Source organism: Nicotiana tabacum, chromosome 12 (genome assembly GCF_000715075.1).
Source record: "Nicotiana tabacum cultivar K326 chromosome 12, ASM71507v2, whole genome shotgun sequence".
Taxonomy (NCBI): Eukaryota; Viridiplantae; Streptophyta; class Magnoliopsida; order Solanales; family Solanaceae; genus Nicotiana; species Nicotiana tabacum.
The window spans coordinates 131,392,432-131,419,055 of NC_134091.1; the positions used below are offsets into that span (position 1 = coordinate 131,392,432).

The 26,624-nt window shown below is 33.1% G+C and overlaps 2 protein-coding genes across 3 annotated transcripts; both read left to right on the forward strand.

Annotated features, from left to right (window-relative positions):
• Positions 1–12,401: 12,401 nt before the first annotated feature.
• LOC107793523 (14-3-3 protein 9) lies at positions 12,402–19,479 on the forward strand. Its single transcript, XM_016615897.2, has 7 exons — positions 12,402–12,575; positions 15,050–15,356; positions 15,471–15,558; positions 17,773–17,882; positions 17,975–18,123; positions 18,970–19,025; positions 19,146–19,479. Exons 1-7 carry the CDS (start codon positions 12,503–12,505, stop codon positions 19,146–19,148), a joined length of 786 nt encoding a protein of 261 aa, XP_016471383.2. The 5' UTR covers positions 12,402–12,502; the 3' UTR covers positions 19,149–19,479.
• A 1,635-nt stretch (positions 19,480–21,114) lies between these two features.
• On the forward strand, positions 21,115–26,375 carry LOC107793530 (uncharacterized). Of its 2 annotated transcripts, NM_001325564.1 has the most exon segments (8): positions 21,173–21,473; positions 22,428–22,540; positions 23,415–23,464; positions 23,750–23,983; positions 24,144–24,296; positions 24,908–25,003; positions 25,094–25,114; positions 26,007–26,375. In NM_001325564.1, coding segments are annotated over 8 exon segments (1,110 nt in total). In that variant the 5' UTR covers positions 21,173–21,198; the 3' UTR covers positions 26,175–26,375.
• The last annotated feature ends 249 nt before the right edge of the window (positions 26,376–26,624 follow it).

Sequence of the window (26,624 nt, forward strand, 5' to 3'; positions counted from 1 at the left end):
AGCCCGTTATAAATTTAGATTTTCTTTTCTTAACTTAGGGGAAGAAAATACTTCTACGCTATATTTACAAATAAATCAGTTAATTTAATTTTAAGAGTTACACCCGAGAAGGGAGCCTTGAGTTAATTGGTAATTGGTAAAATTGTTGTCATGTGATCAGGAGGTCATATCGTTCGAGCGGTGGAAACAGCCTCTTGCAAAAATGTACGTAGGGTAAAATTGCATACAATAGACACTTGTAGTCCGACCCTTTCCGGACCCGTGCATAGCAGAAACTTAGTGCACCGGACTTCCCTTTCTTTTCTTTTCTTTTTTAGTTACACGCGAGGGACAAATACCAAATCGGGCTATTGCACCCAAGTGAGCTAGTGATCAATGAAAGGTGTAAAAACTATGAGAAATATGACCTATTCTGGCAGAATGTAAAGGTAGATGGGGCGGATCTTGTGCAAAGATTACGGGTTTATGTGAAGTCATTTACTTTTGCTTAGAGCTTGTATTTGTATTAAAAAGCTTAGTAAAATTAAGTATAAAAATATTTAGTTTGAAACACAATCCGTTAGTTCATTATTATTCCCTCCATTTCAATTTAGATGAGATAGTTTGACTCGGCATGAAGTTTAAGAAAAAAAAAGACTTTTGTAACTTGTGATATTAAAGGCTTAAGAGGTAAAAATTTTATTGGGTCATGATATTTGTGTGGTTATAAAAGCTTCTCGTTAAGGGTAAAATGAGTAAAATGAATAGTTTAAAGTTTAATTATCTCCAAATTCAGACTAAAAACGAAAGAACCTCATCTAATTTGAAACAAATGGAGTATTATATTAACTTGAGATCTTGAGATCTTTAGAACGTATAAACTTAAAAGTTTGAATATGGGTCTATAGTTCTATACACACATAAATTAGTACTATCACTGGTATTGCAAATTAAGCTGAAAGAACTTTGGCAAAAGGAGACACCCATACCTGAAAGCTATTTGGCCTATTTTGTGCATTTTGTTAACAGACAAGCACCTTTCCTTGTCATATCATACTTTAGAGGGAATAGTGGAGATTCGACATTGGAGAGAATTATAAAGAGGGTCTACTAAGTCATCCACTTTTCAGATGATCGAAAGGTTTATTTATCACATTGGATCTTTAGTCATTTTATGTGGTCCACAAATATAAAACATCTACGTGGACTCTGAGACGGATTCGGATCTTAAATTGACATGACATCACTATCGAATACTAACTCAAATTATCTTGAAGTGTAAAAAATTATCAAACGGGAATTTGAATTTACACTTTGCTTTTGTTCTACACTAACGAGACGTTTGGTTTGAAGACAAGTTATACTGCGATTAGTTATCCTGGTATTATTTCTTATTGACTGTTTGGTATGTTGTATTAATTTTAGGATTGTCAATTTTACTGTTTTATTCCAGGATAACTTATCGTGCGATTACTATTCAACCCTCTGGCAAGTATAAGTTATCCCGGAATCATGTGATAACTTATCCCAGGATTAATAACCAAACAAGGGATAAGGCGGTACTAAATTTTTATCATAATTATTTTTTGGTTATCTATCATATACCAAACGACCCCTTATCTAATAAGAGACGACGTAATTTCCCTATGATAAATAGCAAATTTGGGCCTCCCATGAGAAAATATTGGTCCAGTGGGTGAAAACAATATTCTCTTATCATTTTTTCAGTGAAAATAACATGAGCTGGCTATTTTTCGGATTGGTAATTGAAAAATAGTCACTATTTTAGCTGAAACCCGGAAAGTTTCAGCATAATGTGCGGGAAGTTTATACGCAGGAGCTCCACCACATTATGAAATTTCAGCACATTATGCTGGAATCTCATATGTAAAAAATCTAAACTGGAATCTGGAATATTTTCGGATTTTTAAGGGTGTTTTTGTTCAAATTTTATCTTTATATGAAAAAGTAACTAAATTTCGATTACTTTTGTAACTGCGATTAATTTTCAATACCAGTTGTAAATTAGGCTATTTCCGATTTTTTTTTCATTTTTTCAAGATAAATATTGACTGATATTTGGGTCTTCCTTCCAAATTTTTACCAAGCTTGAAGAATTAACCTAATAGTTGTTTGCCCAACCGCTTAAATTATAATCATGTATAATTTATGAATACTGGCTAAAAAAAATAAACATGAATTCAGTCGGATATTGGTGCAAAAATCTCTCAAAAAATCATTTTGTTTATTTCACTGGTATGTTCATTATTCAATCTTTAAATTTTAACTTTTTTAACTATATATTACTCATGGAAACTGACAATTTCTTATATGTTACTTAGTTTTTTTCTAATAAAACCAAAATTAAGAAATGAAACCATGCAGTAAAAGATAAGAATTGAATTGCGTGAAGATTGAAAATAGTAAAGAGTAAATTTTGTTAAATCTTGATTTCTTTTTTAATTTTTTATATTACATGTATAATGGGATATATGAGAAAACATAGTGAAAAGGGATAGTGAATCCAACTCATGCTTATAGCATGGTTATTTTTTTCCAAAGTTAAAGCGTTAGACCAAGATTTTAGAAAGAGAAAAAGTATTTTTGAGGAGAGCATAAACAATTTTTGATAACCAAAAAAAAATATTTTTTCCTAAAAGCATTTTAAAGAAAAATATACTGCACTTTTTAAAAGTTCGGCCAAACACTAATTGCTACTCAAAAATATTTTTAAATTAATTAATTAATTAAATACAAATTGCTTTTCATCAACTTTTCAAAATAAGTTGATTTTAGAAGTTTAGCCAAATAATTAAGCTATTATTCGGCATCGAAATCTTGAATTGGCTAATAGATTGAGCTAAAGTTCCTCTCATTGAGAATATTGTAGTTCATTTCGTTACCATCTTGTAAAAGCTCTTCTTTTTCAAACCCTTTATTACTATATCATGAATAGGAAAATGAAGAAATCGTATTTTAATGAAGATCGACAGTTACGAAATACATAGTATATCTGCGTATGAATAATCTTACGCTCACTTTTGGGAATCACGAGGTACATGATGATCTAAAATTTATTTTAGCACTTTCTTTTGTTAGACAAAAAAATTTATTATCAGAAGTTTCTAAATATTCAAATTACAATTTCAAGATATTCGAATCCCCCCCCCCCCCCCCTTTTTCTCAAAATAATGGCCATTCAAAAGTGCGCGGTCAGACCAACTTGACCTAAGTAAGTTTCAAGGTTTACAAGATGAATTTTAGTTTTATATAAATAATGTGTTACAAAATCATGCAAATTAATATCAAATACTGTGTGGGTTGTTATTTCTTTCCATAAAATAAAAAAAATCAATTAAATAAATTAGACTTGTCATTGAAAAATTACATGTTATTGTAGGTTAATTTAACCTAACAAAATATTTTAAAAAATATGATATAATATCGATCTATAAGTCTTAAACCATTGTGAGATGAGATATTAAAAGGGCACAAGCCGGTAAACCTAAAATCTTATGGAAGGAGTTATTTTGAAAGAGCCATAATTTCTTGAAATCAATATAAACTTAGCAAAAGTCATAATACAATAAACGAAAAAGATTTATATAGGTGAAACCAAATTAGTTGCATATATTTTAATCATGTTCATACACTTACTTTAGATCCTATATTTTAGAAGTCTTTTAACCCGATTAGAGATAATTATACCGTTAGAAAATATAAAGAATTTCTAATATTTCTTATTTTTATTCCAATTTTATGTAACGTTGATATGAGATGAACTATAAATAGGTTATAACTTAGGCTATTGTTTGTGTAAGAATCTGTATATTTTTATATATGAAATTAGGGTTCGTTAGTTTGCTTGTCATTGTTTTTGCCGACTGGTGTATGCACAACTCCACATGTCATTGCTCCAATATGCTTCTAAATTCATCCCACAAATCCCCTATTAGTCTTTTCAAACCCACCAAAAAGAGAAAAAAGGGAGTGTTTCTCATGACACAGACTCGTTGTCTCTCCATTTTAGGCTGTCTTATATTATTATTAATGAATGTGAAGTTATGAATAGTTTAATAATTCTTCAGCATCTCTTTAATTACTACGGTATTGTTTTCCCTTTATTTTGAGGTTCTAATGCTAATCAAAACAAGGAGAGTGTCATGACATTCATAATTAGTAGTTTAATGAGGAGATTAGAAATAGTATCTTTCGATCTGTGTAATTGTTTTGATTTTTGAAAATAAAATAAAATGATAAAAAAAAACTAATAAAAGGGTACCTTGTGGAGATGCTCAGACATTCACCCTATAAAATGCTTCCGGCACAAAACTATGTGGTTTTATCATTGTTGTTGGAGGTAGTGTGATAAGATATTATTTGGGCTTTTTGAGAGACCCCGCTATATTATGACACAGTATTTTAAGAATTAATTCATTAATTTCAAGACATATATAGTATGATAAGATGTTTGCGCTTTTTTAGAGACTCATTATTATGACACAGTATATTAAGAATTGGCAGTTTAACTGACGAGACATCATTTTGACATTAATTTGCACCAAATGAAAGTTTGCTTAATTATGAAGTGGTAGTTAGTGGACATATTCCTATAGGACATTATTCCAAAGTTCTATTATTACAGTATAGCTAGGAATAGGAGTATGTTTTTATGTAAAAGAGAGATTAACGATGAGGGGACCTAATTTAACGCTACTAGACATCTTACATGTGTTGTTCAACAAAAAAATCAGATTAGGTAATATATCAGATTCTTTTATTTCATTGAACAAAACAGATATATAGTAGAATTTGGACTTGAATTACACAGAAGTATTAGGAAGATAACAAGAAACAAAAAGATACCTTGTCCCTCTACCCAAAAAGAAAATAGAAAAAAGAATTCCTTTTGTGTCAATATAAAAAGTAAAATCCCTCTAACAAAAGGTTTAAAATAGAAAAATTAAAGGAACAGAAGAAGTAGATACGATTCAGAGAGGAACCTGTAAACCCTAAATTAATATCGGTGCCTTAGACAATCTTTTGAAATCCATAACTACATCAACCGAACCAAAGTTGTGTGATAGGACGGCTGCACTACAACTTTTGAGTTAAAGTTTCAACTGAACTCAATATTTTCAGTAAGGGCAAAATATTTACAAAAAGTAGATTCGAACACGAGCTTTTAATAGTAGAGAAAGAATAAAATCTACTAAATTTCCATTCCCTAAGTATTTTGGGTAGTACCCATTTTGGTCCAAACGATATTAATATTATCTAATATACATCATAACAAAATACTGGGTTAGTTACATACGGAATGCATTTCCTTGCAAATTACTATCTAATATGTGAAAGTGGTTGACAGTTTAAGAAATAAAAGTTTTTTTTTGAAATATATGGTCTAAAATAAATCATAAAAACTAATTATGTGGCTAGGAATCCTTTCATTAGGTTCATAAAGAAATTTAAAGTTGAATTGTTTATAAATATAGAAAGGTGTCATTTTTTTTTACTGAATTAAAAAGGAAAGAGTATTACACAAAATAAAAAGGAGAGAATAATTAATTATGCCTCCCTACAATTTAAATTAGTACTACTCTAAACTTATTTAACAAAAGTCGTAGTTCCTAGTTTATCTATCACTATAGCTTGTATGTAGGAGTTTACATGAAGAACTGCTAGATAAATTAAAATAAGTTTTCAAAAAGCTTCATCCTTGCTCTTTTTGTTATTGGTAGGCCTGCTATCCTGTTTTGTTCTTTGTAACTATGTCTGAACTCCAGATCTGTAGCTTCTGCGTCAACCACCTGCATTTATGTGAAATCGGACTGTATTACAATTGATTAGATCAATACCTAAGATGACATGCATTTTTTTTAAAATCAAAAGCAACCTACTCGAGATAGCATTATCTTTCAAAATAGCATATAGAAACACATGAACGATCATTTTTGTATAATTAATCCATGTAAGTGCGTATCGTATAACTTGTTTCTTACATTATTAATTCATGTATAATTTGTTTTCCAACCAAAGGATCCTTAAAAATTAGGCTTAGACTATGATAGCTTGGTCAAGATCTAAACTAGGGAACAATGACCATATGGCCTGTCATATGAAGAAAACTTGAATACTACTTGTAGGACCATCAAAATTTAAACTCTACTAATAGTCGTACCCGCGCGATATACGGTTAATATTAAAAAATATTGATTAAATTAAATTATGATCGGGCTTGTTTGAAGATATTAGATCATATTGCTTTAATAAATTTTAATTGTCGTCTTATTTGTCAATACGATATACCCAACAATAAAATCTTTATTAAATTAAATGGACTTATATAGTCATTGAATAACTTCTTTTGTTCTATATTTTTCTTTATTATATTATCCAATATTTAGTGTTATTACATTGTTAATAGAAATTTTTATTAGCGTATTACTTTGTTTAATATTTGTGTATCTAAATTTTAATGAATAAATCTCTATTAAATTAAAGGGGTTTATATAGTCATCAAATAACTTTTTTGTTCGGTATATATACTATATATTGCAATTTTTGAGAATTTTTACACATAAATTTATGCTCCATACTAAAAGTACTGAATTCAGATGAATCTGATACCAAAGAGCTGGAACTGTCCCAGAGTATAGTAGTATAGATACCGATGAAAGTCTCTTACATGTACAACATGTGTGAGTTTAATTCTCGCCGTCTTCCTTCTCCTTTCCCCTTATCTAATATCTCTAATTCCCTAATGTATTAGAGAAGTTTCAAAAAGAATACTACTATACTACTTGTAGTTGTAGGAATGACAGGTTAAATATCTCATTTTCAACTGAACTTTTCTACCTTTCTCCAGGTTGAGAACAGAACATTGGTATATATCTTTTTCTAGCACTAGTAGTACTTTTCCACAACTCAAATCACTTTTGAGAAATGATGTTTTATGTCTAGGGGTGAACAATTGAAGGGGCTCAATGTGTATTCAATTCTTTGATCTCCATGTCAAATAATGGAGATATGAAATGCCATATTTTCCATGTTGATGATGGGCAAAAACTAATCAAAGTTTTGGTTAAAACCAACTCTGATTAATATTAAGCGTAAAATTATGCAGATTATAACATTTACGTACTTAGAGAAATTAGAGTACTCTATTCATTTCCTTCCTTTGTTCTAAACTCCATATTGTTCTTTTCTAGTTAGATTTCCATGCATATATAATTACATGCACTCAACTAGAGCAGAGCATAATATCGTAAAAGGTTTGTAATTTGGAAAAGTTAAATATTTATAATTGTAGTGATCAATTGTGTCATCTTGATGATGCAAACCTAGCTAAGTGATGTTTAACATACTAATTGTTCCTCTATTTTAGGTTTTAAAAGTGTATTAATTCTCGTTTAAGTTAGAAAAAAAGATTTTTAACTGTAGAATGTTAGTTTATTCTAGATATATATAAAATTCAATAATTCATTGGTACGATAGGATAATGCAATTGAGATAAGGAATATTCTTTGCTTTAAAAAACTTTGACGGTAAGTATAATAAGTACTATATGCTCCGGAAGATCAGAACAATTCTCTAGTGAGTAAAAAACAATCAAAACTGCATTATTACGAGTTTAACGAGTGGTCATAACTTTTTTGTTCGTACTGTATAAACAATATAATTATTATATTTGATACTGTTTACCATCAAGTCAAATTATATTCATATCATTAATCAGTGAAAACACGCTTTGACTTCACACCCACTAGCAAAAAGGGACTTTTATAGTTGGGAGAAATTAAAATTTCATCATTCACCCAAATCGTAAAGAAACTAAAACTAATTGCTAGAGGAGGGGGGAGAATGAGATACTCATGGACTCAAACGTCACAGTAGAAAGCTGGTTTTAACCTAGATCAGCAACCTCTTTTTTATGTACTCACATTAAGGTTGGTCCCTCTCCAAAAATCATTCTCCTGGGTAGGGGTGTTCGACGGTCGATACGGTACGGTATTTAAATATTTCAGTTTTGTATTTTTGGTATTCGATTTCATAAAATGATATTCCAATATCGTACCTAATTATATTCGGTATGGTTCGATTTTTTTTTTTTTCTTTTTTCGGTTTATTCGATACGGTAACTTCGGTTTGTTAGGTTTCAAATTAACCAGTGCATAAAGCCATAAACTATATTCTTAATTAAAATACTCACAAATATAAAATTAAAAACGTTCCAGGCTAACATGACTATTGACAAAAAAATTGCTCAAAACCAGTAAGTATCAGCCCATAGAGAGAAAAAGGTACATAAAGGAATAAATTTAATCAATGAAAATGTCTTATTATTTGCTTAGAGCTAATTGTCGAAGTTAGAGAATAAAACAAGGAGTAATCCAACACATGCAATTCAATACACGAGAAGAAACACCCTAAAACTGTAAAAGTATTACGATAAGATGCTTGGTATACTAGAGAATAAGAGTCAAATTTTGCGGCCTACCTTGTTCCTCCATTTTCCTAAATAAATACATATATGAGATTTACTACCAGCTTCAACATGCATACCAAAGAAAAATATTGTGTAACTTAGTATGTTATAATCAATAATAAGTGTATTGTGTAACTTATTATATATTTCGGTTCGGTATCAGTATCGGTATTTCAGTATTATCTTTGTAAATACCAAATACCAATTTTTTTTTTAAAACGTAAACCAAATACCATATCAAATACCAAAATATCGAATATCAAATACCAAAATTTTTGGTTTCGGTACGGTAATTCGGTATTTACCACATTATGCACAACCCTACTCTTAGGTTACCATTCGATATTCAGTGTCCGCTTTAGGACTCGACTAATTTGAATTCGCGGTCTACTTTAACGGGAGGATAAATAATTTGCTCCTACTAAAGACGATTCTATATTTCGGACTTGAACCCAGTACCTCTAGTTGGGAATGAATCAATTACGACTCTATCACAATTTGTGTTGGTAAAAAACATATGCTAATTATTTTTCAAAAAAGATACTCGTTTGCTATTAGATTTTTGGACTACTCGCTTTGTCGTCTTTTTACCGACTAAAACTAATCAACAGTTACTCTGTCTCAATATCTAGGTGGGCTCTTTTATTGAAGCACATTACTTTACTTTCTTTACAAAAAGTTCAAGAAAAAGACATGGCTATTTTCATGTTGCTTTTGTAGAATAGTAAAGTTAATTCCAAAGTTCTTCTGCACCGTGTGTACTACCGTACCCACTTATTTTCATTTCATCCTGTCTTTAAAGCATTGTGCTTTTTCTTTTCCTCTCTTTGGAGTTTACAAAATTCTTTTAACATCATCGTATTAAGCTGACCTATAATGATAAATAATTTTTCATAGCAAGCATAATGGAGTAACTTAGAAAAATACAGTAACATGTTATAATCGATTAAAGTGAACTAATAATTACAAAAAATTATATTATCGGTATATATAATTTAATCTTTTTCTTTATAACTTCTTTTGAATAGCCAGTAAAAGGAGTGTGGCATGTCTAATTAACTAGACACTTATCTTTGGCCATTGATAACTTTTTCACTAGTGGGCTGCTCTCTTAGAGACAATGTATCCCTTTAGTAAAAGATTAAAGAGAGAAATTTAGAATTAGTCAGAATTACAACTAGTAACTGAAAGGAGGGGTTTCAATAAATATTTAAAAATCGATTAAACCGATCGTACCGTATCGTATCGAATCGATTTTTAGGTTCCTTTTAATAAAATCGTAGGTTTTTATATAAATTTATAACCGATAATTATGGTAGGTTTTTATGAATAAACCGAATAAAATACCGAACCATACCGAATAATTTTACATAAAAAAATATATTTATATACTAAATTTTAAAAATAATAAAACATTAAATTTTTCCTTGGGCCTTGGAATTATGAAAACGATTACAAGCCAACAAATAATTAAACTTAAAATCCTAATTCACAAACCTATTATACTACTTTTATTGAAACTAAATTATTTCCAACATATTCATTAGCAAGACACAACATATTCTAGCGATTATGACTTATGAGTGGCAAACTACAACATATTAAATATGTTTCCTTTCATATAATTTAAATTTATATTTTTAAATATTTAATCTTTTATAGACTTTATTCTTGAGTCCCAACTTGTTTAATATCTTTCCACTCGTGTGATTTATATTTTCTTTGTCTTTGCTTAGTTTCTTTTGCGCTGCTGTATAAGTTGATGGATCTATACTCTAGCCATCTTTCGCATTTTCTTAATTCATCGCCCTTAAAATAGTAAAAATGTCTAGAGAATTTTGCTAAGTCCTATAAAAGTACCTATTTTATTGTATTCTGCTTCCACTAGTGACTTTTAAATGACATTTTAAAAAATATCAAAAATTAACCGAACCGTACAGATATCGAAGAGAAACCAATATAATTGGTACGATTTCTAAAAGTCTAATTTTGGTTATACATAATAGAATAACCGAAAATTTGGTATGGTATAAATTTTATAAAACAATCGGCCGAACCGAATCATTGACACCCCTAACTGAAAGTAAATCATACTTTTCGAAACTAATTAAATTTAATCACTTTTTCGTGTGAGAATAATATTTGGACAAGAATACCCAACTTAAAAGAGTGCGAAGACTCGCTTCTTATCTTTTTTGCGTTATTCGAACTCCAGCGAAAGCTAAAATTAGAATTATAGGACTATGTTTCGTTTGAGTTCTAGCATCATTTCTTGGAGTTCTAGAATATGGTGGAATTTAACTTCTAAGAGTTAGAACTCCAACATAATATATTGAAATTCACATACATGATGTTCTATTTGAGTTTCAACATTTTTTCTTAGAATTCAAACAAAATATGCAGGAATTTAACTTCTTAAAGTTCGAACTCCAGCATAATATGATAAAATTTACATACAAGACATCGAACTCCAGCATAATGCACTGAAATTTTATACGCAGAAATTTCATAATTCAGTATATTATGTTGGATTTTTTTTTGTGTGTGTTTTTGCTAAGGGTATTTTGTCTATATTTTATCTCTGCATTAAATAGTTGCTATTTTTTAATTACCTTGCAAATGCTGACTATTTTTCAATTATCAATACAAAAACTCACCAACCCATGCTATTTTGACTATATTTGATCACTTTGACATTTTGTGCAGCATTGAGTTATTGTATCTTTTCACAAACAACTATTTTAATTTACTGTTTAGTTTTTTTAGTCGGTATATATAGATTATACTCTGGTTATACATATATTATATATCACCAATTATTTTTAGCTTAAGCAATTGAGTAGACGGCTATTTAAGTTAATTCTTCTTAAGAGATTTGTTATCCCACACTTATTTCAAACTAAACCTATTAAGAAAACGATTCACGAGCGTTTGTTGGTTTTTGGGCTTGTGAGGGTCCAATTCTAAAGTATAACCCAGCCCAATACTGCTAATATCCTTGGTCCAATTCTAAAGTGTAGGCCACTGGACAATATCAATTAGTATTGAATTTGTTAACTGAAGAAAAACTTGATTTTGGAAAAATATTCAATTAGTTATGAAAACTATGATGTGATCACATCTGGTTAACTCTTCAAGGGGCGTAAGAATGTTGGTCATTTATGTGTAAAGAAGAATTAACCATACCTCTAGTATACTTTTTGCTAGTTATAAGCTTGAACTTATTGAACTTTCTTTAGCTCTATACTCAAATAAAAACGTTATTTTATTTTACACAAACAACGTGTCACATTTCATGACTGAGGAAGCTATCATTATCAAGTCCTACCTACTACTAAAAACTGATAATATTCGATGTGCTGCTCATGGTGCAAAACATTAATGAAATTCTCAAGTCATATTATCTCTTTTCTCAACCCAAGATACTAGCAAAGAGTCAAATTTGCTCCTGAATTATGTAAATTTATCTAATTTTTCCTTCGGTTAGTAGTGAAGGCCATTCTCCTTATTCACTTATAGACCACACTTTGAGATTAATGTCTCTAATTAGCATAATATTTCACCATGTGTCCCAATTAAATGTTAATTTAAGATTGAGAAATAAATGACTAATAGATAAAGTTTTCATCTGAACTATGTACCAGATTTTCGTATTAAACACACTCTGAAAAGATTGAATATACAAGGTGATTTTTATTTGCAAAAGTGTATAACATGAATTTGGTCCACAGTTCAGGTGGTGACTTATGTATTTCGTCTTAAATATTTTTTTTCTTTTTAAAATTTCATTAAATTTTCAAGGGTGATAATATGACCTGAAGAAACTTTGTTGGGGTTATCTATCAAAATCGAAGAAGCTCAAGGGGAAGTATTGCAATTATCCATTTGTCTAAGCCCTTTGTTTAACATTTCTACTCACTCTCTCTTCTCTTTTTTAAAAAATCGTCGTAGAGTAAACAAAATCGTCAGAGCCAGAGAACCAAAAAGAAAGGGGAAAGGGTAAAAGGAATCTTCTTTTGCTCACAGAAATCGGACATGGCTTCCTCAAAAGAACGCGAGAACTTCGTCTACATCGCCAAACTCGCCGAGCAAGCTGAACGATACGACGGTTAGGGTTTTGATCTCAATTAATTATTTTTTTCTTTGATTTATATGTTTAATTAGAATGTTTTTATATCTGATTGCTAAGACAACCTTCAAAATCGAATATCAAACTCCATTTCTTCTATATTTAAACTCTCTCTGTCCCAATTTATGTGATGCTATTCTGTATCTGATTATTCGACAACCTTTAAAATCGAGAATGAAACTTCACTTCTTCAGAATTATATCTTCTGAATTAGTGTTTGTTTTTGCCTAATTATATATTTAATGTTTTTGAGCTTTATATCTGCTTAATTACACTAATTGTGTATCTGGTTATTCATATAAACTTCAAAATCGGAAATCAAATTTCAGTTCTTCAAAATTCTAAATTTTGGCTGAGCTTATACTATTTGTGATTTTAATTTGTTAATGAATTGTTTTTTCACCTCTGCAGTTTAATTTTAGCAGTATTCGTGTCAATAGTTATTTAAGAAAAGACAATAGTTATTCGTGTCAATAGTTTTGATCTCAATTAATTATTTTTTTCCTTTGATGTATGTTTAATTTTAGACTGATTTTATATCTGATTGCTAAGACAACCTTCAAAATCGAATATCAAACTTAATTTCTTCAAAATTTACACTCTCTCCGTCCAATTTATGTGATGTTATTTCCTTCTTTACTTCTAAATTAGTGTTGGTTTTTTTTTCTAATTATATATCTCAATTAATGAGTTTGAGCTAATGGCATGGGCCGGAGAGAGAGAGAGAGAGTGTGATGAAGGGGGAAGAGGAGCTTGGTAGCAGGAGCTAGCCTTCAAACGCAGGCGGAACTTCACGCCTCTGGACCCGAAACAGATGTGATGCGCTACCCAGCGCCTAACCTTGTCCCCCCTACTCCTCTTCTGGTTGTGCCATTACCAATCACGGGTAACCCCCATAGTAGTCTACTAGTAGAAGGCTGAAAGAGGAGAGCCAGTCTTGCACACTAAGTCATGAGTGAACCTAGGCTCTTCAAGAGCAGCCTTTCACTTATATCTGTTTAATTACACTAATTGTATATCTGGTTATTCATATAACCTTCAAAATCAGATCTCAAATTTCAGTTCTTCAAAATTCTAAATTTTGGATGAGCTTATACTATTTGTGATTTTCAATTTGGCGATGAATTGTTTTTTGACCTCTGCAGATTAAACTAGATTATTTTAACAGTATTCGTGTCAATAATTATTTAAGAAAAGACAATACACTATACATAGAAAGAAATTTCTAGAGGAAATATTTTGATTGGAAAATTATCCGTTTTTATCTTAGACAAAAAGGAGGTAAAGAGGCATGTTTTAAGAATTTAAAGTTCGTACGATGATAACCAAATACTAAAATTGGTACTACTAATATTGATACAACAACAACAACTATATTTCACCCGTAAACAAGTTGGAATTGGCCATATGAATCCTCACTAACCATGTTTCCCATTTAAATTCATCTCAGGCCAACATTTTACAAAATAAAAATAAAAATAAAAAGTACTAGAAGTTTTCTATATTTCCTACTGATGTATTACCGGTTTTTTTTTTTGTTGTTGTTGCTGCTGCTACTACTACTACTGATGTATTACTAATATTGATAATTGAACAAAATGCATTTTTTTCTCACGATTCATCAAATCCAAAAAGCTATAAAAAGATTTCGAATAAAGTCTTTCTTGATTGGATAGAAATGGATGAAAAGAGTATTTACTCGTCCATTATTGGATCTGAAGTTTTCTATATTTCCTACTGATGTATTACTGGTTTTTTGTTGTTGTTGTTGTTACTGCTACTACTACTATTACTGATGTATTACTAATATTAATAATTGAACAAAATGCATTTTTTTCTCACGATTCATCAAATCCAAAAAGCTATAAAAAGATTTTGAATAAAGTCTTTCTTGATTGGATAGAAATGGATGAAAAAGTATTTACTCGTCCATTATTGGATCTGAAGTTTTCTATATTTCCTACTGATGTATTACTGGTTTTTTTTTTGTTGTTGTTGTTGTTGTTGTTGCTACTACTACTACTACTGATGTATTACTAATATTGATAATTGAACAAAATGCATTTTTTTCTCACGATTCATCAAATCCAAAAAGCTATAAAAAGATTTCGAATAAAGTCTTTCTTGATTGGATAGAAATGGATGAAAAAAGTATTTACTCGTCCATTATTGGATCTGAAATTTTGATTCTTCCTAGAACTTTTGCTGCTTTATAATGCATATGAAATAAAACTGTGGATTATACCAAGAGGTTACTTATATTAAATTTGAATAATTCGCGGCGTTGTTTAATTCTGTTTTCCTCCTCCCTTCTTCTCCTCAGCAATTAAAATGGAATTAGGCTTCCTCTTTATTGTTTAGAAAAAAGGGTAGCTGTTGCACTAAGCTCCCGCTATGCGTGTCCTCTTTATTGTTAAATGGTTAGAGTTTTATATCTTTACATCATTCTACAGAGATGGTTGATGCAATGAAAAAGGTTGCAAATATGGATGTTGAATTGACTGTGGAGGAGAGGAATTTGCTTTCTGTTGGATATAAGAATGTTGTTGGTTCGAGGAGAGCATCATGGAGGATCTTATCCTCTATTGAGCAGAAGGAAGAGTCAAGAGGAAACGAGCTGAATGCTAAACGGATCAAGGAGTACCGGCATAAGGTTGAGAAGGAGCTAACTGACATTTGCAGTGATATCATGACTGTTATCGATGAGCATCTAATTCCCTCATGTCCTGCTGGCGAATCATCTGTGTTTTACTACAAGATGTGAGGGCTTTTGCATTAATCAGTTTGGGTGGAAAATATTGTATTTGGTGACATGGGAAGTCCTAAACTTCAGTGTTTGTTCATTTTGATCATTTGATTTATCTTTGCATACAGGAAAGGGGATTATTATCGCTATCTTGCAGAGTTCAAAACTGGTACCGATAAGAAAGAGGTGTCTGATCTTTCATTGAAGGCATATCAGGTAATAATTGCTTGCACTTAGCTTCTCAAATATGTTGGTACATATAAGAGACCTGTGTTCTCCCCTTTGCTTTTGGCTATTGCTTTTTATGCAAGAACCGATCACATCTCCTGCTTGCTTGTCCATATTGAAAGACTTAAATTCAGACTTTTGACCTCTAAAATAGCTTGCTATTTTCTTTAAAACTGCATTTAATGGATCACTCATATATAGAACTGTATCGTCTGATTGGAGATTGAGTTCTTTAATGCAAGAGAGACTGTGGATTCTTTTGAGTGGCAAATTTCACGGATGTCAAATGTTGGAGGGGGTGTGTGTTTGGTAGAAGTACCTTTAGTTGGATTGTACTACACATGATAAATATCCTTTCGTTTGTTCTTCCTGGATGCAATGAGGGTTTAGGAGGATCCTGGATGAGAGGGTTATTTTTAAAAAAATGTTTAAAATCTGTTTTTGGCCATACTGTTATTCAGTGGAATACCTTTCATGTTTACTTGATCTGAACAATGTTTGATGTACTTGTTAGTTTAGTTGTTTTTACTCACTTTTCACTAAAAGCAGATATGTGTAGACGGTTGAGGGGAAAGGAGGTTGTTTTTTGTTTGTTGAATTAAAACTTGATTTGCACACAGAGAGTTTGCTTCAACGAATTTGTTTTATGACATAGATCTAACTATTGTTCTTGAGGTTTAGCTATGGTGAAATCCTTTAGTGATTGGTTGTTTCTTGCTGTGGAACGATAAGTTTTAACTTCGAGTTATTTGGTAATGGTAACAGTGCTAGCTGAGAAGCTAACAGATATACAATCCAATACCATTGATGAGAATGTAGAATGTGACATATTGGTTACAGCCTACAAGTTTGGGCATTAATTTTTGCCACATGAGCGAATGCTCCTTTATATATTCTTGTTTTTTTTGACTTCATGATGCAACACACAGCATAAAAGTGATACCCCCCTTCCTTTTTTGTAATCTTTAATCTCTTTCACGGACCAGTTCATTTTGTATCCCATGTTTTGGTACTTGGGTGTTGGAAAGCAAACATACAACAACAACATACCCAGTATAATCTAACAAGTGGGGTATGGGGAGGGTAGTGTGTACGCAGACCTTACCCCTACCTGGAGAGGTAGAGAGGCTGTTTCCGATAGACCCTCGGCTCAAGATAAGGTGGAAAGGAAGAAAAGGGAAGAAGAAGGGGGGGGGGGGAGAAAGACAGATAGTAATAATCAGGTAGCAACCATTTCCAGTAAAATGGAGAAAGAGTAGCATCAAATCGTAGCAATCAGGGAGCAATTTTCAAAAACAATGGACGTGGTTGCTAAGTACCAAATATAATAACAAACTAACAGGAAGTGACTGTCAACCAACAACAAGAATATTACTAGTACTACTGGTAAACTTAGGAGAAACTCACAACTACCTGTCAACCCACCACCTTAATCCTAGACCTTCACACCTTCCTATCGCTAGTCATGTCCTCGGTTAGGTGAAGCACCGACATGTCCTGCCTAATCACCTTTCCCCAATACTTCTTTGGCCTATCCCTGCCCTTCCTCACGCACGCCATGGTCAACCTCTCACACCTCCTGACCGGGGCATCTATGTCTCTCCTTCTCACATGCCCAAACCATCGCAGCCTCGATTCCCGCAATTTGGCTTCCACGGATGCCACTCCCACCTTGTCCCTAATAACTTCATTCCTGATCTTGTCTTTCCTGGTGTGTCAACACATCCATCTCAACATCCTCATTTCAGCTACGCTCGTCTTCTGGACATGGGACTTCTTGACGGGCCAATACTCAGCTCCATACAACATAGCCGGTCTAACCACCAGCCTGTAGAATTTGCCCTTAAGTCTAGGCGGCACATTCTTATCGCATAAAACCCCCGAAGTTAGCCTCCATCTCATCCAACCCGCTCCAATGCGGTGAGTAACATCCTCGTCAATCTCCCCGTTGCCTTGAATTATAGACCCAAGATACTTGGAAAGCAAACATCTTTTGCATAAAAATATGATGTCATTGTAGGAGTCTACTTAATGTTGTTATTTCAAGTTTTTAACATTACAAACATGATGCGTAGCCTCTTTTCTCATCCTTTTGTACCTTTTCATCTCTCCATGTTTGATTATAGTTGGTTATGATTACACAGCACGTGAATATATGTTTATCTAGTTCTACTTATTATTCCAACTAAATCTCGTGTGCAGTCAGCTACAACAACTGCTGAGGCTGAATTACCACCTACCCATCCCATTAGGTTGGGTTTGGCTTTGAATTTCTCTGTTTTTTACTATGAGATCCTGAACTCTCCTGAAAGGTCTGTCTTTCGTCTCTCTGAATTATCATTTTCTTGAAGTCTATTCGTAATCTATATGTAATCTCAGCTGATTAATAATCTGTTTTCTCCAGGGCATGCCACCTTGCAAAGCAGGCTTTTGATGAAGCAATATCAGAGTTGGATAGCCTAAATGAGGATTCCTACAAAGATAGCACCTTGATTATGCAGCTTCTGAGGGACAATCTCACCTTGTGGACTTCTGATATTCCAGAGGATTCAGGTATACGTGAAGTCATATTCTCAATCTGCCTTGATGTTTTTGTATAGTCTACAACTTGTGGGTGCGGATTTAGTTGGCTTGTTATGATTGCTAGCACAATGCACTTTTCTCTCTTTTATTTTTAATTTTCTGTTTAAGGCTGAAACTACTTTCATTGGGTTTTGTTTGAACTTTCTGACAGCCCTTTCTGGTATATTTGCCATAGTTGTTGAATATTATGGACAGTAACTTGTCAATCAAAGATATCAGATATCTTCAGGAATGTCAATTCATTTTCAACATGACATTTCAGAACCTTGGAGTGCTGTCGCTTATTTTCGGGGGGAAAAGGAATCCAACCAGTCTAAAAAGTTTGAGGATTTTTTTTGAGGATTTTCTTTTTCATGCTACATCCAATGATTTGTCGGACATAGGATAATCTAGTGGGAAAGGGGATTGTACAAATGTTTCATACTTTTGTTATTGTTTTATTGAGGATGGGATGAGATACTTCTCTTTCTCAAAAAAGAAAAAAAGAAAAAGTGAGATTGGGATTACTGCAACTAGTAGGTTAAGACTTTCAACGTTCTAGGATTCGCTAATTGTATTCTTTGCAAGGCTTCAGCTTAAATTTCACAGATGTTCCTGCTTGTATTGAGGTGGTGAGTTGTCATCTTTTTGTTTTAACATTCTTCAACCGAAATGACTTTGAAGAGGGATTATAATCACAGCGCAACCGATATTTTGATGCTGATAAGGCCATAACAAATAGGTTCAGTTAGATGAATACAATACCTTTTCTAACATTTAGAGGATATTGACTTTCTATTATTCTTGGTTGTATTTTTTGTTTTCCCTTCTCAACAGAAGATGCCCAAAAGGGAGATGCAGCCACAAGCAAAGCAGGAGGCGAGGGTGCCGAGGTGGGTTTCTTCATACATATTTCTGGTCCTTCATTCAAATAAATATTTATTTTTCACCACTCTTTGAGTAGTTGACTTTCCGACCCATTCCGACCCATTTCTTTTCTTATACTTTTGCAGTGACGGGACAACATATTAGAGCCTACTATGTTATTTAAGGGAGGAGGATGATACACCCAGGGGATGCTGTTCATTAGGATCCTTATAAATACTTATTTTATGGGCGCGTCTTGTTATAGTTTGTTTACATATCAGTTTGAAGTCTTCATGTGGTCAGATTTTGCATCCCAGTGCTATTTCCTCCCCTAATAGTGAGGTGTTCAGTCTTTTAGTTGATTGGTTTTGTCTATAGGTGGTTTTATTTTTCAGATGACTGCCGCAGCCAAATGGAGGATTCAGTGTTTATTTGTCCTCTCAACCTTCATTATCTAAATTCCACCAAAATTTTAATATATATCTTGCCTTTTTAGTTTAGTTGGGGGCATAGGCTATTGACTTCTTCAAATGTCGTAGAATGAAGGTTGCTGGCATTTCTTTCCGTCTCTATCTGCTACTGCGGCAGCGTCTATTCAATTCGTAATCTCTGATCTGAGTGGCAGTTTCTATTCAATTTGACGTCTCTGAACTGAGTGGCGCAAGAGTTACGATGCTCAGTTATACTTGCTTAGGTTTACAGGACATTAGCCAAAATATTTCACGTCAACAAAGTTGGTGAATTGTTGGAGGTTGATTTGGTCATTTGGTGTAAGCTCCTTGCTTGTGTTAAACCACCTGTGGTCCTGTTGGGCTGTTGGCCTCCCTCTCCTGCCTTCATTAACGAAAGGAATAAAGATGGAAGACGAGTTCCAAGTTTTTAAAATGTAAACGAGGACAAGTTGTTTGAGGTATGAAGATAACCACGGGAAAGCAGATTCAGCATGTTTTTTCGATCAAGCTCTTTGCTCGTAAATGGGAGTTTTGGCCAACTGGATCAACAGTCGCTTGCGAGATGAAAGCTAGGGAAGCAAATACGATTAGATATCCTAGTTATCTTGGCCGATAACATTTGCCAGAATGAAACGGTTAATTGCTGCGCCTTGATCCATCTTCAGGTGAACAACCTAGTCGAGAAAAACTATCTCGGAGTGACATTTTATTCTTAGCCACAACTTATTCGTTGATCCTCACATTTGGACTTCGAGTTAGTATTAATTTAGGTATAATACTCAGCATAGTGCATACCTAATGAATCTTTAGTTGGCCGCATAAGGAAATTAAAAATCCTCATAACTAAGAGGGTGTTTGGCTAAGCTTATAAGCTGGTCAAACTGGCTTATAAACACCTTTTGACTTATCTACGTGTTTGTTAAACACTCAAAGTGTTTATAAGCCAAATGCTTATAAGCTAAAATCAGCCATAAGTCATAAGCTTGTCACCTCCAACTTATGACTTTTCAGCTTATAAACACTTTTAGTTTGACTAACACTTTTACTAGCTTATCCTTAATAATATTTTCTAGTTCACAAAATACTTTTCCCAAAATAAATTTCTTGACTTTTTCTTCATTCCATATTTATTATTAATTCTTTTCTTTACAAAGAAAAGAATTAGTCATTTAAAAAAAATTCAAGGGTATTTTAGTCATTTTAACAAAAGAATAGTTTATCAACACTTTTTAATCAATACATCAACTGCTTATTATCAGTTTCAGCACTTCTATCCAAATGCGTAAATACTTATTTTAAAAATCAGTTTCAGCACTTAAAAATTTTTTTAAGCACTATAAGTTTATCAGCTAATCCAAACAGGCTCTAATACAACTTTGATATGCAATACAGAACTATGCGTTAGTAATCTAATAATTTCTAAATTGTTTATTTATCCTAATAATATTTACATTGTATTCATTACATATACTAATTCGTGCCGTGTACATGTTTTCACAAAAACAATTTCGGCGAACATTTGGCATTCATGCATCAGACTTTAACAGTTAACAAACCTCAGAAAAGACAGAATACAAATTTATCACTAGAGGAATAGAACGTACACGTGTCCACTTTCCGTTGGTCCAGTAGGATTTCACGATTTTGATACTTTTTCAATTCAAACCACAAAGAAGAAATGGCAATGATTTTCAGTGGGACAAAAATAACAGCCCTCTTTCGCGCTCGCATCAAGATTAACACGCAAATGGCTTTCAGTTTCAAGCTTGACACTGTGAATCCCAATTTCTTCACCCTAACTAACAATCCAATAAGAAGAAGCCGTAATGTTTTGGGGTTTAAATTGTCAGCTTCTTCAAGCAGTAGTGGAAATGCACAAATTTCAGAGGCATTTGAGGAAGGACAACTTGAAAGGCCTCGTTGGACAGGGGAAACCCCACTTTCACGTCTAGTTGGAGCTCTTATTTCCTTCAAACCTCTCTTCTCTATACTCAAACTTGGTGCCAGACAAGTTCTTATCAGGTCCTCCCACTTTTACATTCGCTATTTCTTTTGTTGAATTTTGTGAATATCTTAAAGTTCAACAAGGAACCTTTTTTTTTGGGTTTCCACCCGGTACTCAGTACCCGCATAGGGGTACGAGTAAGTCCGGATTCGCAATGTAAAGTCCTGTATTGGGCGTAAAGTGTTCTAACAAAGGCGACTCCAAACCCAAGGTTCGAATACCTCTAGTTAAGGATGAAGAAGTACTTAACACTCCACCATAAACTTTTTTGGTTAAGAAGAAATTTTTTTATATTTAGAATATACTCTTTGTTTCGTCTTACCTTCTTTCTTGGTTTGTTTTAGAAAAATATCCTTTTTTATATTTTGTTCTGTAACTATTTAACTCCAACGTTACACGTGACATATTTGAGAGCACAAGATTCAAGATTTTGTTTTTGGTACATTAAACATATATTTAGTTAAGGACCACGAGATTTAAAAGTTTTCCTAACTTTGCTTAAATTCCATGTCGAGACACATCAATTGAAACAGGGAAAGTATATTTTAGGATAAATGGTTAAAAATATCCATAGATTACACAAATCATTTCATATTGATCCTTCATAATACCGCAACCCTATCCAGAAATATAACTAAGGGTAATATTAAAACATAATCAAAAGGAGAGAATAATTTGTACTGTTTGGAGCTCCGTTAAAGTCAAGAACAAAGAGACAATTAGCTAATTGCAAGAGTCTGAATAACGTTAAAGTATAGCAAATGATACCATTAGCATATTTCTTAGAGCAGATGGGTAAATTTGGATCTTTTCCTTATATTTTAAGTTTGTAATAAGCTAGCCAACTACGTGTAAATATTTTTTGTTAGTAGGTAGGGACAAACTTGATCATAGAATTTTACTTGCTCCGCTACTATATTGAAATGTTTAAATTGCCTCAAGTTTGATCTGATTTTGTGGGGTTTGAACAGTACAGCTGAGAAAACTAATATTCCATGGAGGGAGATGACAAAGGAGATACTGGATTCTGATGTTTACAAAGAGTTAGAGAGCATCCAGAATCCTGCCATTGTATATCCTGATTGTGAGTTTCTTATCAAACTTTTTTATATTTTTTCTTTTCTTTTATCCCACCGAATTTAGCCTTAGACTGACTCGGCACGGAGTAACTTGTGGTCTAAAATAAACCATAGATATTTGTGGCAGATTAAAAAGGAAAGTATGACATATAAACCGGGATAGAGGGAGTAATAAAGTTACTTGAATTTAGTTTCAGAGGCTGAAAATACTCAGTTAGCCAGGCTAGTGCTTGTAGTCCTAGTAATGGAGAAGGAAAATAAGCAGAAGTTGATTTTTTGAGTATTTAAGAGATGAAGCTTTTTTGCAGTGTGTAATCTGTTGGAGGTGTTAGAAGAGAATGGGATAAATGCAGATGGGAACCATTTATATTAAAGCAAATTTCCTCTGGTGGACTAACCACTAGCTATTTTAAGGAAGCTAATGTTACAGAGGAGGCATATATCTTAAGTTATGCACTACTTTATCTATTAATGGTGGGAACTTGACTGTAATATGGAGCGATGAGCGCATGACATTCAAAGGTCGAAACAACAACAACAACAACAACAACAACATACCTAGTATAATCCCACAAGTGAGGTCTGGGGAGGGTAGTGTGTACGCAAACCTTACTCCTACCTTGTGAATGTAGAGAGGATGTTTCCGATGGACCCTCAGTTCAAGGAAATTCAAAGGTCGAAACCATGAGATATTTTATTAGCTTGAAAAATTATTACACGTGGAGGGGACTTTAGGCCTAACCATTGTTCTTTGTAATGTAATCTCCTCTTACATTATGTGTTTAAGGACTGAAAGACAACTTTTTCTTTTAAATTTTTATTGTACTGAATCACCCTTGCCGAAAACAAACTGGTTGACACGGTGATTGCTTGTTCCAGATTATCTAAATCCCTTCCACGCGTATGATGAAGGCAACCTCTCCTGGCTGGTAAGAGTTAACATTGATTTCCAACATGTCTTTTGTGCCCCTAAAAGTGGCGCATTGAAAGTTTCAATCTTTTCTTATCAGATTTCTTCAGTTTCGTGCATAATTTCAAGTTATATTATATTTATGTTTGATTTGTACTTCATTGGTTATTTGTGCTTCTGTTGGTTCTTTGGTCTCTGGTGATCAAGTAATCGAGGATATGATATATCCTTTTTGTCATGTGCTTATGATTATTTGGTTATGAAGCTACTTAGAAATTTACATCAACTTAATTAACTACTGTAGGCTGCAGCTGAAGTAGAGGCTGCAACCATGTCGATGGTGAGACGTGCAATACCTAATGCTTCTTCACTTGAAGAAGCAAACCAGATAGTACGCGGAAATTGGCTTGACGCAATCGAAAAACATCATCAACAATATTCAGGAGACTTGTCAATCAGAGACATTCTTGACATTGGATGCTCTGTTGGTGTAAGCACAGGATATCTTGCGGACAGATATCCTTTTGCTAAAGTAACTGTGAGTATGAACGAACATTTATAATTTCATCTGTTTAGGAGAAAAAGAAGGCTAGATAATGCCAAATGCAGTAATAACTTCTGTAACCCAGTGTGGGATTACACTGGGTTTGTTGTTGTTGTCAATCTTAAATATTTCTGATTCTTGATTTCTTGTGCAGGGTCTGGATCTTTCACCTTATTTTCTTGCTGTTGCTCAGTATAAAGAAAAGAAAAGAAGCGAGAGAAAGAATCCTATCAGCTGGATACATGCAAACGGCGAAAACACTGGCTTGCCTTCCAAATCATTTGACCTTGTTTCAATTGCTTATGTGGTATGTTGTCTAGCACACTACAAAGATAAATCACATTCTTTACAGGATCGAATTAGCTTTGCATCCTTCCCTGCACTTAGTATCCGATTAGTAGCAAATTCTATAACATACTTTTTTTCCCAGCATTATGGTATTTGTGACTGTTCAAAGCAACATTAGTTGTTCGATAAGTGATCACAATTGGTCAAATAAAAAGAAAGGATGCAGCCCCTGTACTATCCAAAATCGAGCAACCCCTGTACTATCCAAAATCGAGCAACTTTGCCTTTCGTTGAATTTTTGGTCTAATATTACCCATGCCGTTAGGAAAAGTCTCATTTTTGCCATTGACCATAACCGAGTTGCAATCTGAGATATTTTTAAGCCATAGTAAAAAATTAAGGGGTAAATATGGACATTTTTTCTCGGAGAATTTGGACAAGTGGAGCCCGCTCATTTCATGCTGGAGCTCTGTTAATGGTAAGGGCAAAATATGAGAAAATTTGCTAACGGCAAGGGTATGAACAGAAAAAAAGTTTAACGGAAAGCAAAATTGAGCAATTTGAACTGTTCCCAATTTTATTGAAGTGGATATTCACTTAACTGTCTTTGATTTTGTACTGTTTTTGCAGTTTCATGAATGTCCTGAAAGAGCAATAAGAAATTTAGTGAAGGAGTCATTTCGGATACTTCGACCTGGAGGAACTGTTGCTATAACTGATAACTCGGTAATTAACCAGATTGCTTTAATTAACTGATAACTATTGCTATTACCATTTTACATCAGTCTTATTAGATATTCTTGCTCTCTTCTGCAGCCAAAGTCGAAGATTCTTCAGGTATGTCCATTCTTTCACTTACACATTTCAAACACAAACTATTCAAGATAAAGTTTCAAATTGGCTGGTCTGCTTTACTCAAAAAATTCGAGAAAATGACAAAATGATCTCTTATATTTGGGGTTAGATTAAAATAGTCCTTTAAATATACTCTTAAGCAGTTCTGATCCTTTTAGTTTGCCTAAAGTAAGCATATTTTGTCTCCCTTCTATTATTTAACAAACTTTGATGGTTAGATTTAGCGAGAACTGTGAAAGAAAAGATTTAACCAGAAACACCAGGAGAGTACCGTCAAATCCTAGAATCTGCATTACCAAAAATCACACCAAACACCAGAAATACAAGGGCGGATCTACAGTATCGGGTATGGGTTCCCGGGAACCCAGTAACTTTTACCCGAACTTTGTATTTGTATTGAGAAATCTATTAAACGTATAATTATTTTTAGTTTGGAACCCATGAGCAAACTCAGATGTTGGTCGCGGGGGTTCAAATCCCATTGTACACTTCTTAACATTACTTTTGTTTTTTTCACCAAACAGCACCCATAGGCACGCTTTTTATTTTTTATTTTTAAAACTGACCAGCCAACAGTAAAAAATTTTCTTCCTTGCTGAAACTAGGTCCAAAAAATAACAGAAATTACACATCCAAATGTGAGTTCTCGTTAAATTTAACTACTAGAGTTTCTTAAATATATGACGAAGACCAAAAGTGCTCAACTTTGGTAAACTTAAAGGACCAAAACTGCTCAGGGTATATTCAAGGGGCTATCTTAGACCTACCCCCAAAATTAGGGACCATTTTTATCATTTTCTCCAAAAATTTCAAACATAGAGTATGAACAAAGTATTTATGAGTCCAACTTACTGTTCGGATTTACAATGTACAGGAATTACCACCAGTGCTGTTTACATTGATGAAGAGCACAGAACCTTTTCTGGATGAGTATTACTTGACTGATCTTGAAAGAGTGATGAGGGAAACTGGTTTTGCCAATGTACAAACTGTTCTCACTGATCCTAGACACAGAACTGTTACCGCTACCGTTCCTTACTAATTTTCCCCCCATACTTACTGAAGCATGTTTTGTTAGCAATCTGCTCAGGAAATTGGAAGAGAAAAAAAACATATAATCTGTTAAGTTTGGAACAGATTTTTTATCCATCATTTAGAAAAGAAAAAATGCAGCAGCTTTTGTAAACATGAAATTACATGTTTTTTTTTTCTTGTAGTAATTATTTAATTTTCTTTTTTGGAAGAATTGTAATTTTATCTCCTCGGCTTAGCTACTGCATTAATTATTTCCATGAATTTGTTCGATAATCCTGGATAATGGTAAAATTGTCTTTGTGTGATAAATATGTCACGATTTCGAATAGTGGAAGCAACCACTAATATTTGTATGATGGTAGATTGTCTGTATCACACAATTAGGGGTGTGACCTGTCCTCGAACCCTACGTGAATGCGGGATGCTTTGTGCCTAATTGTCCCACCGTCCCATTGTA

Bases quoted from the DNA above. Each gene is read 5' to 3' on its own strand.
- LOC107793523 (XM_016615897.2), top strand. From the start codon at position 12,503: ATGGCTTCCTCAAAAGAACGCGAGAACTTCGTCTACATCGCCAAACTC. The intron at 15,357-15,470 runs GTGAGGGCTTTT...CTTTGCATACAG, and splicing joins TCTGTGTTTTACTACAAGAT to GAAAGGGGATTATTATCGCT. The intron at 18,124-18,969 runs GTATACGTGAAG...CCTTCTCAACAG, and splicing joins TGATATTCCAGAGGATTCAG to AAGATGCCCAAAAGGGAGAT.
- LOC107793530 (XM_075225995.1), top strand. From the start codon at position 21,130: ATGGCAATGATTTTCAGTGGGACAAAAATAACAGCCCTCTTTCGCGCT. The intron at 22,541-23,414 runs GTGAGTTTCTTA...TGCTTGTTCCAG, and splicing joins TGCCATTGTATATCCTGATT to ATTATCTAAATCCCTTCCAC. The intron at 23,465-23,749 runs GTAAGAGTTAAC...TAACTACTGTAG, and splicing joins AAGGCAACCTCTCCTGGCTG to GCTGCAGCTGAAGTAGAGGC.